Below are 13,666 nucleotides of genomic sequence, written 5' to 3'. Positions count from 1 at the left end.
CTTGGTTGTTCTTTTTCAGACCCATGGCCTCCCCCCGTCCTTGCTTTTGTCGTGTGGTTTGTTGGCTGTTTCCTCCTCAAGGGTTTTCCATCTTGCACCAATATGAGATTGCATCGATTCTGTTTACATTTTTTGATCTGCGATAATAGGGTTTTCACGTACGAATGCTGCACAGGAGGAGATTGACTAGAATCTAGATTTCAGCCTCCAGCAGAACATACGTACCCGTTGAGCGCTCAAAAAATGGTTCCTACTCCGATAAGATTTCTTTTGGAAAAAGAAAGAACTGACAAAAAATAAAAAATAAAACACCATACGTGTCCACATCTATCTCTCCCATTGTTTCAACTCGAGACAAATGCAGGTACTGCCCGGTTTCTAATTGGTCCTGTTTCTTCCTATACTGGACAAACGTTACTTGTGTGGGAGTTAAATCAATCTGATGATCTTATCCTTGACACATTCTTAGCGGGTAGAAGATGCCATTAAATCCGAAAGGCTACCGTGTAGTCCACATTGCATGCGTTTGACGTTACATGCACCAAAGCCCAGATTCCAAATGAATGAAAACGTCATTGAATTGGTCCCAACTCTTCGGGAGCAGAGTGGGAGAAGAGAAGAGAGGAGATCATCTCCATCTTTATACTCTCTCTGCCTCCAAGAAAAAATAGGCTGAAAGCATCATGGAAGTAGTTGAAGACATAGTGATTATAGGAGCAGGAATAGCTGGCCTTACAACATCCTTGGGACTTCACAAGTACTCATGAACCCTGTCCCTGCCGGGGTTAATTTGATGCGTTGTCTTTGCAACTAAAGTGTTATTCTATTATATATATGGTGAATAAACCTTTGGTTCTTTTTGTGTTTTTGGTTAAGGTTGGGAATCCGAAGCCTGGTATTGGAATCCTCGGAAGGATTGAGGATCACAGGATATGCCTTGACATTATGGAGCAATGCTTGGAAGGCCTTGGATGCTGTTGGCATTGGCGATTCCCTCCGTTGTCGACATCAACTCCTTGATGGGTAGGTATCTTCACCATGCTTATAGAATGCAAACCTCTTCATTTCTCACGTTAATGACATATGTCAGCTGACCTTTTCTTCTTAAACCGAGTTACACAACAATCCCTGATAGTATGGGTAGAGATCCCCATATCTATAATAAAAAGATTGAATGCAAAAATTACTCTTTGGAAAGATCAGATAATCAAGAGAAAAAAAAAAGATAGAAATACAGTATAGATTAGCGTCTTTTATAGTTTTACTGTTTATTTGTTGGTTTAATGAGTAGTTGTTGGTCTTTGTTACAAACTGTCGCGCATTAAATTGAATTATCTCGTAAATGCTACTGTATTAACGCACGAATCTCCCTAGCCTCCAAGAAAATTAAAAAAGAAAATAATGAACTGACCAGCAATTATTTGAGTGCAGGAATGTGACGACCTCTGTAGTTTCGGGACTCAAAATTTCAGAAATATCGTTTAATGTCAAAGGAAAACAGTAAGTTGAGCACTGACGATGGCACAACTTTGCTGACGAAACCTTATACCATGCCTGCCTGCCGGTGATTTGTTTCTTATACTAAAATTGATAATTGAGATGTTTGTGCTATCTAGTCTGAATCATTTGTGTGATGTGCAGTGGAGTCAATGAAGTTCGTCGTGTCAAGAGGAATATGTTGGTGGAAGCTCTTGCAAAGGAGCTTCGGAGTGGCACCATTAGGTACTCTTCCAAGGTGGTCTGTATAGAGAGATCGGGATTCTATAAGCTTGTGCATCTTGCTGATGGAACCACCTTTAAAACCAAGGTAAATTCATTTCACTTTCTAAAGGTAAACGTAACACTATTTGATTTGCAGACAACCCAATTCTGAAGAGAAAATCTTATAATGTTGTAGTGTCCAATTTGATGAGATCCAATTTATGTTTAAGGAGATAAAAAGTTCCTGGTTGGAACTTTTTAAATGGGTCTAAGTAATTGGCGGTAATGAGTTAAGAAAAATTATCCATGTGTTCTTCATTCTAATTGCTTAGGCCTTACCGGAGTATCAATGTTGTGAATTCAAAGGTCTTGATTGGGTGCGATGGAGTCAACTCAGTGGTGGCAAAGTGGCTGGGCCTGAAGAAACCGTCTTCCACCGGGAGATTTGCCATCAGAGGGTGTGTAGATTTCAAGTCTAGTCATGGGTTTGCGCCCATAACCATGCACTTCTTTGGGAATAGTGTCCGGTTTGGTTTTGTTCCTTGTGATGATAACTCTGTCTATTGGTTTTTCACTTGGATTCCATCCAGCCAAGGTGAGCCCTTCACCTCAACAAAGAGTTACTTTGAATCTTTGATATTTTTTCCCCCACTAAAAAATAAATTTTTGGAGTCACCAAGTATAAGTGAAAAAAAGAGAGATTAGATAGATTGAATTATGTATACTTGAATTAACTGGTTGATCTACAAACTACTGGAAACAATTTGATTTGCATTATAAAAAATGTTGCTCATTTTCTGGCAGAGAAAGATGAGACAGAAGATAACCCAGTTAAAATGAAGCAGCTTGTATTAAGCAAGCTTGGAAAAATACCCGATGAAGTAAGGGCTGTCGTAGAGAACACTGAACTGGATAGTTTTGTCCCGTACCCAATAAGATACAGACAGCCCTGGGAACTCCTTTGGGGAAATATAAGCAAAGAAAACGTCTGTGTAGCCGGAGATGCACTCCACCCCATGACTCCAGACATTGGCCAAGGAGGCTGTGCTGCTCTGGAAGACGGCGTTGTTTTAGCCAGGTGTCTTGCGGAGGCTCTATTGAAAGAACCAGGTGGGGAAACAAAAGAGAAAGATGATCAAAGATCAGAAAGAGAGGAATATGAGAGGATTGAAATGGGGTTGAAGAAGTTTGCCAAAGAGAGGAAATGGAGAAGCATTGAGCTCATTTCTACAGCCTACATTGTTGGTTTTATGGAGCAGAGTGATGGCAAAGTGATGACCTTCGTAAGGGATAAAATATTTGCTGCATTCCTGGCTGGGATCATGCTGAAGATGGGTAGATTCGATTGTGGAAAGCTTATCCTTTGATCTTTGAAATCAACGAGCACATATATGCAGTTGAGCTAGCTGTAGTAATGCATGAGCTAGCTCTTTACTACAGCTAGCTCCAAGCTTCATTTTTCTTTCACATTCCCACTTTTTTTGAAAGAAATTATACAAAACTTTTCACAACATATTTTACAGTATTGTTTTAAAATGAGAGATATTTTTATAAAATATCATATAAAAGTAACACTATTTTACAAAAATATTTTTATTTTATATTATATATTGTGAAAAGTATTGTGAAAAGTGTTGTATGCGTATCTTTGCTCAAATCCATATATTTTAATGCTTCCAAATAATTCACCGACGTTTTGGCCGATATATATATATATATATATATATAAGCCATGTTTATTTATATATTTGTGTGTAAAAGACGTAACGTCATACGTCAAATTTACGTGTTGGGTCCCTGCCATTTGTGATCCAGAATTTGAACTTCTGGACTGGTTCATGAACACAATTATTATTCTTATTTTGACCGATATATCTATATATATATACACACACACACACACGAGCACATGTATATATAAATTATTATCATATCCTTAAGATCCCAATTTGCGTGTTAGCTAGCTTCCGTAATCAACTTTGTTTCTACATGTAAAGTAGAACCACGTCTACAAATTGTTATGATCTTCCTCCCAAGCTGTCCAGCTCGTACAACTCATGTCTTTATAAAAAGACTTATCGATTTCATGTAATCTTAATTACTGGACGATCGAAAATTTATTCCAATCTCATCCCCTGGAAAAAAAAAAAAAGAAGAAATATCAAGATCATCAGCCAAAATATCATGGAGGGAGTGGCCGAAGACATAGTGATTGTGGGAGCTGGAATTGCTGGCCTTACAACATCCTTGGGACTTCATAGGTACCTACATGACACACCCTTTGATCTCCATCTCTTTTTTGTGATACATGATCATCATCTTCGATCGGCCATGAAGGTATAAACATGATGAGTATTAATTATACCTTAATTAAATAACATAAATAATTTTAATCGCAGGCTGGGCATTCGAAGCCTTGTATTGGAATCCTCGGATAGTTTGAGAACCACAGGATTTGCCTTCACAACATGGACAAATGCTTGGAAGGCCCTAGATGCAGTTGGCCTTGCCTCCTCTCTTCGACAACATCATCAACGGCTTCTTGAGTAAGTAGGAGTACTCACTACTCAAGCTCGATCTCCTCAATCCGTCCAGATTTTTTTTTTCTTTTTCCAGATCATTACCTCGATCCACGCTGTTTTGGCTTTACCGAACACCACAAATCTTCTATCGTGTGCAGGAATGTGACTACCTCTACAATTTCAGGGCTTCAAACCTCGAAGATTTCATTTGAAGCCAAAGGAAAACAGTAAGTGACAGCACTGGAAAAGGATGTTCTGTTTTTTTGTTTTTCGGAAGTTTTTAAGATTCATGATTCTTGGTAGGGCTATTTTTTTACTGCACGAGCGAGTGAGTGGTATCAACTTTCAAGTCCTGAGAGCGGTGAAAAAAACCTATTTTTCAGCAAAAAAGACGACGGAAATTACAACCGTCTCTTTCTATCCGAAGTTAATTTGTGATTCTTTCTCGTACAAAAACGCAGCTATGTAAAGCTTAGATGACCAAAATTCTGTACACTATGCTGGGCTTTCTTTTGATATTAGAATCAAAATGAGGCGTTTGAGCCAGACTGGATAATTGCTGTACATGTGGTTTGCAGTGCAGAACACGAAGTTCGTTGTGTTAAAAGGAAGTTGCTGTTGGAAGCCCTTGCAGAGGAACTTCCAAGTGGGACGATCAGGTACTCTTCCAAGGTGGTTTCTTTAGAGGAATCAGGCTCCTTGATGCTTGTGCATCTTGCTGATGGGACCATTCTCAGAACTAAGGTACTCGTGTTTAATGATTTAGGAATGGTTTGATTCAGAAGTTAAAATGATTTGTAAATAATAAAATAAAAATAAATTGAGATAATTTATAAATAATAAAATAAAAGTTGTATAAGGCAGGAGTAGTGGCGTTTTAAGTTCTAAGTTCGAAGAATCCAAACTTTACACGAAGACGTGACATGCCGCACGTCATGTCTAATGATTTAATGAAATTATTCCAACATACTACAGTATTCAATTTCATTTATCTTACAGCTAAGTATATACTTATATAAAAAAATTGAATTGAAGTCACGTTTAGCCATTTGACTTGAAAATAAAAAAAAGAAAGTTGAAAACCACGTGGGAGCAGAGTTCTCGACTACCCAACGCCAACGCTACTGGCTCGAATTTTAATAGCAACTATTTCTTAAAGAAATAAAATAAAAATGGAAGATGAGACCGTCTAAACCACTCCTCTTTTGGACCCTACCGAGATAGGAGCTATATATATCAGATCATGCCTTATATTTTCATTACTACAGAAGTGGAAGTTAAATGGGACGTTGGGTTGTTTGCTCTGTTCCTACTTTGGGCAATCGACACCGTTTAAGTACCAGGTACTGTTGTGTATAAACTGAAAACTAATTTAATTTTTATAGACCGAATGCAAACTTACTTTGAAGGCGGGGCTTAATGAGAGCATCTAGGTAGGTCATGTTTTGGATATAATTTCTTGGGATTTATTATTGTAGAATAAACTTTAAAACTTGTGAATGGAAGGTTTTAATTGGGTGTGATGGAGTGAACTCGGTGGTAGCAAAGTGGCTGCATTTCAAGAAACCAGCTTTCGCAGGGAGATCTGCCATAAGGGGCTTTGCTGACTTCAAGCGCAATCATGGATTTGAGAACAAGTTCATGCAGTTCTTTGGGAAAGGTTTCCGATCTGGTTTTCTTCCTTGTGATGATAGCAAGGTCTATTGGTTTTTCACCTGGACTCCCTCCAGCCAAGGTAATTAGCCATCTTAATTCCTTTAACACAGTGCTAATTGCTTTATTCTTGGCTTTAAAAACGTACAGTTTCTGGAGTAACAGATTATATTAGAAACAAAGATAGGATAACAAAATTAATACTACTGCATTATGTGGAGAATGCCTTTTGAAACAGGATTCTTGTCTGGGATACTCTCCAAACTCCCTTCCTCTACAGTTGAAATAATATCTAGTTTCCACATGTATAATATTCATGTTTCCATGATAATTGTAATGCACATATTTCACTACTAAAATCTATGCTTAGCATTGTCACAATTTTCTTTTACATGTATTTATCTTGCAGATAAAGAGATAGAAGATAACCCGGCTAGGATGAAACAATTTGTGTTAGGCAAGCTTGAAAAAGTTCCTGATGAAATAAGGAATGTAATTGAAAACACTGAACTAGGTGGTATGACATCATCGGCATTAAGGTACAGACATCCCTGGGAGCTTTTTTGGGGAAATGTCAGCAAAGGAAACGTCTGTGTAGCTGGCGATGCACTCCATCCCATGACCCCTGACCTTGGCCAAGGTGGTTGTTCTGCCTTGGAAGACGGCGTTGTTTTGGCCAGGTGTCTTGGTCAGGCTCTACTGAAAAGACCAAGTGGGGATCAGACAAAAGATAATATGGAAAGAGAAAGAGATCATGATGAATATAAAAGGATTGAATCGGGGTTAAAGAAGTATGCCGAAGAGAGGAAATGGAGAAGCATTAACCTCATTACTACAGCTTATATTATTGGTTACATTCAAGATGGTAGTGGAAAAGCTAGAAGCTTCTTAAGGGATAAAATACTAGCCAGATTCCTTGCTGGGTTGCTGCTGAAGAGGGCTGATTTTGATTGTGGAAAACTTGTTTAGAAATTCTTAAAATGTAGTGAGTGCATATGCTTTGTATAATTGCTGCTGCAAAATGCCAAGTATTTGTTTCTTTGTTTGTTTGAGGAATGAGTGGCTTTTATTTGTTCTAAAGTGTAATCAAGCCTACTGTTAGGCCTGCGGTTTGATTTACTGTTGGAGTTACTGTTGGGGTTATCCCACATCGGTTGTGGAAAGAATTGGATTGGCTGGTGGCCTGTTTATGATTGTGAGGGAAAACCTCACTCCTTGAGCTAACTTTTTGGATTGAGAGAGCTCATGACCACCCAACAGGTATTTGTTTCCATGGAAAGCAATAAGGATCATGATTTCATTTGAGGTTCAGTCTCCAATGAATCATTAATTTAAGTTGTCCTACTTCTAAATCTTGTACAGCTAATCAAAGTAAATCATCTAAATGGGTATGAACAATATCACACTGATGAAGAATGATTGCGACCACCGTTAACCTTTATGATCTTAGTTTTATTTAAATAAATTGATGCTATAAGGGTGGCTTCCTTTGTTCATATAGGCTATAACCGCTTTGCCTTGTTGGATAACAGACCATTTGGTATTCTTCCAATGTGGTTTGTATTGGGGTAATGAGTTAATAGCAATTATCCATGTGTTCTTCGTTCTAATTGCTTAGGGCTTATCGGAGTACCGATGTTGTGAATTCAAAGGTTTTGATTGGGTGCGAGGGAGTCAACTCAGTGGTGGCAAAGTGGTCGGGCTTGAAGAAACCGTCTTCCACCGGGAGATTTGCCATCAGGGGGTGTATTTCAAGTTTAGTCATAGGTTTGCGCCTATAACCATGCACTTCTTTAAGAATGGTGTCCGGTTTGGTTTTGTCCCTTGTGATGGTAACTCTGTCTATTGGTTTTTCACTTGGATTCCGTCCAGCCAAGGTGAGCACTTGTTAACAATACCACTACATTCACTTAAGATGAGAAGGACATCTCAATCTCTTCATTGAATACACCTCAGGAATGCAAGTCTAGAATATTTTGTAAATCTATACGTGTCCCTTTTTGTTATAAAAAGAATATTCTCTTTTCATTTGTGTATAAATATCACTATTGTACTGCATATGAAATCAATGAGAATCACAAGAATATTTTTGTATTCAGTTTATTATCTTATTTCCATTATGGTATCAGAGCCAAATAGGACTCACGTCCAAACTCTTCCATGGCCGAAACACCATCCTCCCCCAGTTTTTCCCTCCCATCTCCTATCCATTTCATCACTATTAAATTAAACCATGATAGCTATCTTTTGTGGAAGGCTCAACTTATGCCTTACCTCAAAGGGTAGAATTTATATGGCTATATTGATGGTTCTGTTGACACCCCCCAATTGCTTGATGAAAGTCCCACAAAACCTAGTGCCGATTATTTAGCCTGGAAACAACATGACCAGGCCATTATGAGTGTGCTTATTTCTTCTTTATTAGAAAGCTTGATAGCTCATGTTCTTGATGCTTCCACATATCGAGAAATCTGGACAACCTTGGAGAATCTCTTTGTAGCCAAGTCCCAAGCTCGTACTATGCAGATTCAGTACCAACTGTCCACACTTAAGAAAGAATCTGACTCTATTGCTGAGTATTATAACAAAGATAAGCTCATTCGTGACGCTCTTGTTGTTGCTAGTAAAATCTTAACCTCTTCTAAGTTCATAACTTTTCTGTTGGCTGGCTTGGGAATCGATTTTGATTCTGTTGTAACCTTAATCACTACACGGGTAGACCCCCTCAACCTTTCACAAGTCTATAGTCACTTACTTACCCATAAGTCCCGATTATCCCATCAACAGACTATCCCTACTGCATCACCCGAATTCTCAGCCAACTTCACTTCCAAAAACTCCACTAATTTCAGCCACAAAGGAAAGGGTTTGTCTCGAGGCAGAGGAGGTTACAGAGGATGTGGGAAAGGCCGAAATTGTGGTCGGTTCAACCCATCTTATTTTTCACCAAATCATCCCTCATGTCAGGTTTGCCATAGACAAAGCCATAAAACACTCGCATGTTACTTAGGTTTGATCACAACTCTCAATCACCCCCACCCCCACCTCCCTCCTCATCTACTCATTTCACCTCTACCCCCTCTTTCACTCATGACATAACTTCATCAGTTGATAATAATTGGTACCCCGATTCTACTGCTACACATCATTTCACTCATAATTTTTCTAACTTGTCTCTTAATCCATCCGAGTACAAGGGAGATGAACAGGTGCGTGTAGGTGATGGCAACTCTCTTCCCATCCATCATGTTGGCAGCTCCACAATCCCCTTTACATCTGGCAATCTCCTTCTCTCTCAGCTATATCATGTTCTTTCTATTTCTAAAAATTTAATTTCGGTTAGAAAATTCTGTGAAGATAACTTGGTTTACTTTAAGTTTCATTCATCTTGTTTCTATGTGAAGGATTCCTGCACCAAGAAAATATTCCTTCAAGGTCCTACTAGCAATGGGATGTATGTCTTCCCTACTGAGTTGTCCTCTCATCATGCTTACACTGGTGCACGTGTTTCTCCCATCCAATGGCACATGCGATTAGGCCATCCATCCATGCATCTTGTCCACATAATAATTTCACAAGTTTCTCTTCCTGTGAAGTCAACTTCCTCATACTCATTCTGATTCTCGGCCTACTGTTCCATTTCAACTTCTTTTTTCAGACGTTTGGGGTCCTGCTCCAATCTTGTCATGTGGTGGTTTTAGATTTATTTATCTTTTGTTGATGATTATAACAGGTTTACATGGTTGTTTCCATTAAAATGTAAATCTGATGTAGTCACTATTTTTTTTATTTTTCAAACGTCATGTAGAAACTCTTCTTAATACAAAAATATGTGCATTACAATCTGATTGGGGTGGAGAATTCAGATCTCTCAACTGTTTTACATTCTTTTAGAATTTATCATTGTTTATCTTGTCCATATGCCCACTCTCGAAAGGGAAAATACAGGCGCATTGTTGAGACTGGTCTTGCACTTCTTGCCTTTTTTTTTACTCTTCAAACTTACAGGTTTGATGCCTTTACTACTGTAGTTTTCTTAATTAATCAGCTACCCACTCATGTCTTGCATCATACATCTCAATTTGAAGTATTGTTTCACAAGTGTCCTGATTACACATTCTTAAAAACTTTTGGGTGCATCTGTTAGCCCAACCTTAGACCATATAATAAACATAAGTTGAATTTTCGCTCTATTTCATGTGTATTTCTCGGTTATAGTTATGATCATCATGATTATTTATGTTTTCATGTTCCTATTGCCCGAATGTACATTTCTCGAGATGTACTATTTGATGAATGTGAATTTCATTTTTCAAAACAATCCCCCAGCCTGTTACCTCCTTCTCGACCCATTTTACTTGGTCTTATTCTTTCACGGCCTGCTAATCCATCAATGTGTCCTGCCATTTCCTCGCGTGTGTCTAACGCTATTGGGCCTCCTCTAACTTCCTCTTAGCTTAGTTCTCCTTCCCAGTCCATACCTATTTCTCCTAACTCTTCTGGCCCACATTCCATTTCACCTACATCTTCTACTCAATCTCCCGAGCCCACACATGAACCCAACCCTTCCGATACTTCATCTAGGGCACCTTCCTCTTCTCCTGAACAATATTCTCTCATCCTGCCGTCGTCTTCTTTAGTTTATCCTATGCAAACCAGAGCAAAAAAATTCACCTATATTTTCCAAAATTTCAAATCGACAGCACCATCTCTTGGCCTTAACCTCATGCCCATGTCACCTATGCTGTTATCCCTGACGAACCCACCTCTGTCATTGAGGCATCTAAATTCTCCGAATGGAGAAAGGCCATGCAACTTGAGTTGGATGCTCTCCTCTCTAATAATACATGGACCTTGGTCCCTCCTACTTCCTCTCAAAACCTTGTGGGTTGTCAGTGGATTTTTAAGACTAAACATCTCTCTAATGGATCAATAGAGCGTAGAAAAGCAAGACTTGTAGCCAAAGGCTACAGTCAACTTGAAGGCCTAGACTACTCAGAAACCTTTAGTCCTGTGGTGAAGCCTACATCAATTAGGTTAGTTCTTTTTGTTGCTATTTCTTTTGGATGGCTGATCCACCAATTAGACGTGCAAAATGCTTTTTTTGCACTGGACATTGGATGAGAATGTTTTTATGTCACAACCAACAGGTTTTATTCACCCACAATTTCCTCATTATGTTGGCAAGCTCAATCGAGTTTTATACGGCCTTGTGTGGTATACGCGTCTGAGTTCAAAATTGTTGGATTTGGGATTTGTTGTGTCGAAATCTGATACTTTATTGTTTATCTATAGACATTAGTCTGTGACTATTTACTTTCTAGTATATGTTAATGATGTGGTTCTTACTGGCTCGAATCCGCATGCTCTTACTTAGCTTATTAAACTAGTAAGTGTTGATTTCCCTCTTAAAGATCTGGGTGCCCTTTATTATTTCTTGGGCATAGAATGTCATAGTGATTCTACTGGCCTTGTACTATCTAAAAAAAAAATACATTCTTGACTTGCTCAAGAAAACTAACATGACCAATTGTAAATCTGTGAGCAGCTTATGTCCCCTTTTACAAAACTCTTTGCATTTGACTCTACTTCTATGGAAGACCCATCACTGTACAAAAGTATGGTGGGTAGTTTACAGTATTTGTTGTTCACTAGGTCCGATTTGGCTTTCTTAGTGAATCGGGTATGTCAGTTTATGCATGCTCCTTATATATCTCATTGGCAATCTGTTAAGCATATTTTACACTATCTCAAACAAACTTTGAACTATGGCTTGCTCATCACACCCTCCCTTTCTCCTGGATTGGCTGCTTTTTTCGATGTCGACTGGGCAAGATGTCCAGATGACAGAAAGTAAACCGGAGGATATTACGTGTTTTATGGCAAAAACTTAGTCTGTTGGAGCTCAAAGAAGCAGTCCACCATCGCAAAGTCCAGCATTGAGGCTGAGTACAATGCCTTAGCCCATGCAACATGTGAAGTAATCTGGATACAATCTCTTTTATTAGAATTAGATAATTTTTTTTTTTTGTCAAAGCCTCCAACTCTCTATTGTGATAATTTGGGAGCTACTTACCTCTCAGTGAAGCCGGTGATGCATTCCCAAACAAAACATGTTGATATTGATTATCATTTCATTCGGGATCGAATTCGTGCCAAAACTCTTCAAGTGTCTTTTCTCTCTTGTAAGGATCAACTTGCGGATATTTTCACAAAGTCTCTTTCCATTTCCAGATTCTACACACTTCAATTGAGTCTCATAGTTCTTCCAGGACTACTTGGCTCGCAGCCTCTTCATTGAATACACCTCAGGAATGCAAGTCTAGAATAGTCTAGAATATTTTGTAAATCCATACGTGTCCCTTTCTGTTATAACAATAATATTCTCTCTTCATTTGTGTATAGATATCACTACTGTATTGCATATGAAATCAATGAGAATCATAAGAATATTTCTGTGTTCAGTCTGTTATCTTCTTTCCAATACCCTTTTGCCTTAACAAGTTTTGTCCCGTACCCACTAAAATACAGATAATCCAGGAAACTCCTTTGGGGAAATAGAAGTAAAGGAAATGTCCGTGTAGACGGAGATGCACTCCATCCCATGACCCTAGACATTGGCCAAGGAGGTTGTGCTGCTCTGGAAGACGGCGTTGTTTTGGCAAGGTGTTTTGCCGAGGCTCTATTGAAAGAAATAGGTGGGGAAACATGAGAAAAATAATCAAAGAGAAATAGAAGAATATGAGAGGATTGAAATGGAGTTTTCCAAAGAGAGAAAATGGAGAAGCATTGAGCTCATTTTTTGTTGGTTCAAAGTGATTGTAAAAGAAAACAATAATGTCATAAAAGAGTTTGCTTGACGACGTGTAACAACGTCGCTTTCTTTAAGGTGATATTCGTACCCACCACTAATGATATGAATATGGATTATAAGTTATAAGCTAATATACCTTCAAGATATAATGAAATCTAGAATAAGTCTGTTCGTTTAACTGCATTATGTACATATAAAATTAAATCCGAATACTTTCATACTGTTATTCATTCAAAACATTAAAAATCTATTCCAAATAAACATATACTACTAACAAATTTTGAAAGAATGAAAAACTTTTAGGAGAGAGAAATTTGAAATTGACTTCTGAGATTGTTAAATTTGTAGGCCGATAGATGTATTTATAGATGACCAAACGATGGAATGAAAAAGTTATAGTACCTGCCGCCAAACAGCGCAACACTGGGACTTGGCCCTATGGTCAGTTCATTAACCAGTTTGTACTTGTTCGAGTCCCAACGAGGCATCCTTGGAGAATAATTTTTACATCAGTTTGTACTGGCTCATGGGCCTGCGGCCCAGGCCGACCTTCTTGAATAAAGGATAAAAATTTATGGACCCAATTTATACGAATGGCTTATCATGTTCAATTTATGAACCCAATTTGTTAAAATCTTATAAACTTTCCTTAATTTTTATTTTTTAAAATTAAATCTAAAAAATTATATTAATAATAAATATTATATATAATTATTTTAAGAATATTTTCAACAATTTTACAGCGTACAGAGTGATGGCAAAGTGATGACCTTCTAAAGGGATAAAATATTCCTGGCTGGGATAATGCTGAAGATGGGGATACGTACGTAGTTAATTTCGATTGCATGTGGAAAGCTTACCATTTGATCTTGATCAGATCAACGAGCAAATGCATGCAGTTGAGCTAGCAGTAGTAAGTAATGCATGAGCTCCATGCTTCATTTTTCTTTCACAACATTAATTTCTAGTGATCTTT

The 13,666-nt window shown here is 38.2% G+C and overlaps 2 protein-coding genes across 3 annotated transcripts; both read left to right on the top strand.

Moving 5' to 3' along the window:
* The first annotated feature begins 397 nt into the window (after window positions 1–397).
* On the top strand, window positions 398–13,666 carry LOC121255555 (monooxygenase 2-like). Its single transcript, XM_041155921.1, has 7 exons — window positions 398–757; window positions 877–1,023; window positions 1,432–1,500; window positions 1,642–1,807; window positions 2,068–2,296; window positions 2,506–3,112; window positions 13,608–13,666. The coding sequence occupies exons 1-6, from the start codon at window positions 684–686 to the stop codon at window positions 3,066–3,068; spliced, it is 1,248 nt and encodes a 415-aa protein (XP_041011855.1). The 5' UTR covers window positions 398–683; the 3' UTR covers window positions 3,069–3,112; window positions 13,608–13,666.
* LOC121255554 (monooxygenase 2-like) lies at window positions 3,653–7,187 on the top strand. Of its 2 annotated transcripts, none has more exons than XM_041155918.1 (6): window positions 3,653–3,962; window positions 4,101–4,247; window positions 4,382–4,450; window positions 4,802–4,967; window positions 5,730–5,958; window positions 6,286–7,187. In XM_041155918.1, exons 1-6 carry the CDS (start codon window positions 3,886–3,888, stop codon window positions 6,843–6,845), a joined length of 1,248 nt encoding a protein of 415 aa, XP_041011852.1. In that variant the 5' UTR covers window positions 3,653–3,885; the 3' UTR covers window positions 6,846–7,187. The 2 variants fall into 2 exon arrangements, with proteins under 2 accessions (XP_041011852.1, XP_041011854.1); XM_041155920.1 differs by having other exon boundaries at window positions 3,694–3,962; window positions 4,101–4,251.

This window comes from Juglans microcarpa x Juglans regia, chromosome 3D (genome assembly GCF_004785595.1).
Source record: "Juglans microcarpa x Juglans regia isolate MS1-56 chromosome 3D, Jm3101_v1.0, whole genome shotgun sequence".
NCBI classification, from domain to species: Eukaryota; Viridiplantae; Streptophyta; class Magnoliopsida; order Fagales; family Juglandaceae; genus Juglans; species Juglans microcarpa x Juglans regia.
The sequence above is the reverse complement of the archived record's forward strand: the minus strand, read 5'-3'. Positions and strand labels throughout refer to the sequence as shown.

Bases quoted from the DNA above. Each gene is read 5' to 3' on its own strand.
- LOC121255555 (XM_041155921.1), top strand. From the start codon at position 684: ATGGAAGTAGTTGAAGACATAGTGATTATAGGAGCAGGAATAGCTGGC. The intron at 758-876 runs GTACTCATGAAC...TTTTTGGTTAAG, and splicing joins ACATCCTTGGGACTTCACAA to GTTGGGAATCCGAAGCCTGG. The intron at 2,297-2,505 runs GTGAGCCCTTCA...ATTTTCTGGCAG, and splicing joins TTGGATTCCATCCAGCCAAG to AGAAAGATGAGACAGAAGAT.
- LOC121255554 (XM_041155918.1), top strand. From the start codon at position 3,886: ATGGAGGGAGTGGCCGAAGACATAGTGATTGTGGGAGCTGGAATTGCT. The intron at 4,451-4,801 runs GTAAGTGACAGC...TGTGGTTTGCAG, and splicing joins TTTGAAGCCAAAGGAAAACA to TGCAGAACACGAAGTTCGTT. The intron at 5,959-6,285 runs GTAATTAGCCAT...TTTATCTTGCAG, and splicing joins CTGGACTCCCTCCAGCCAAG to ATAAAGAGATAGAAGATAAC.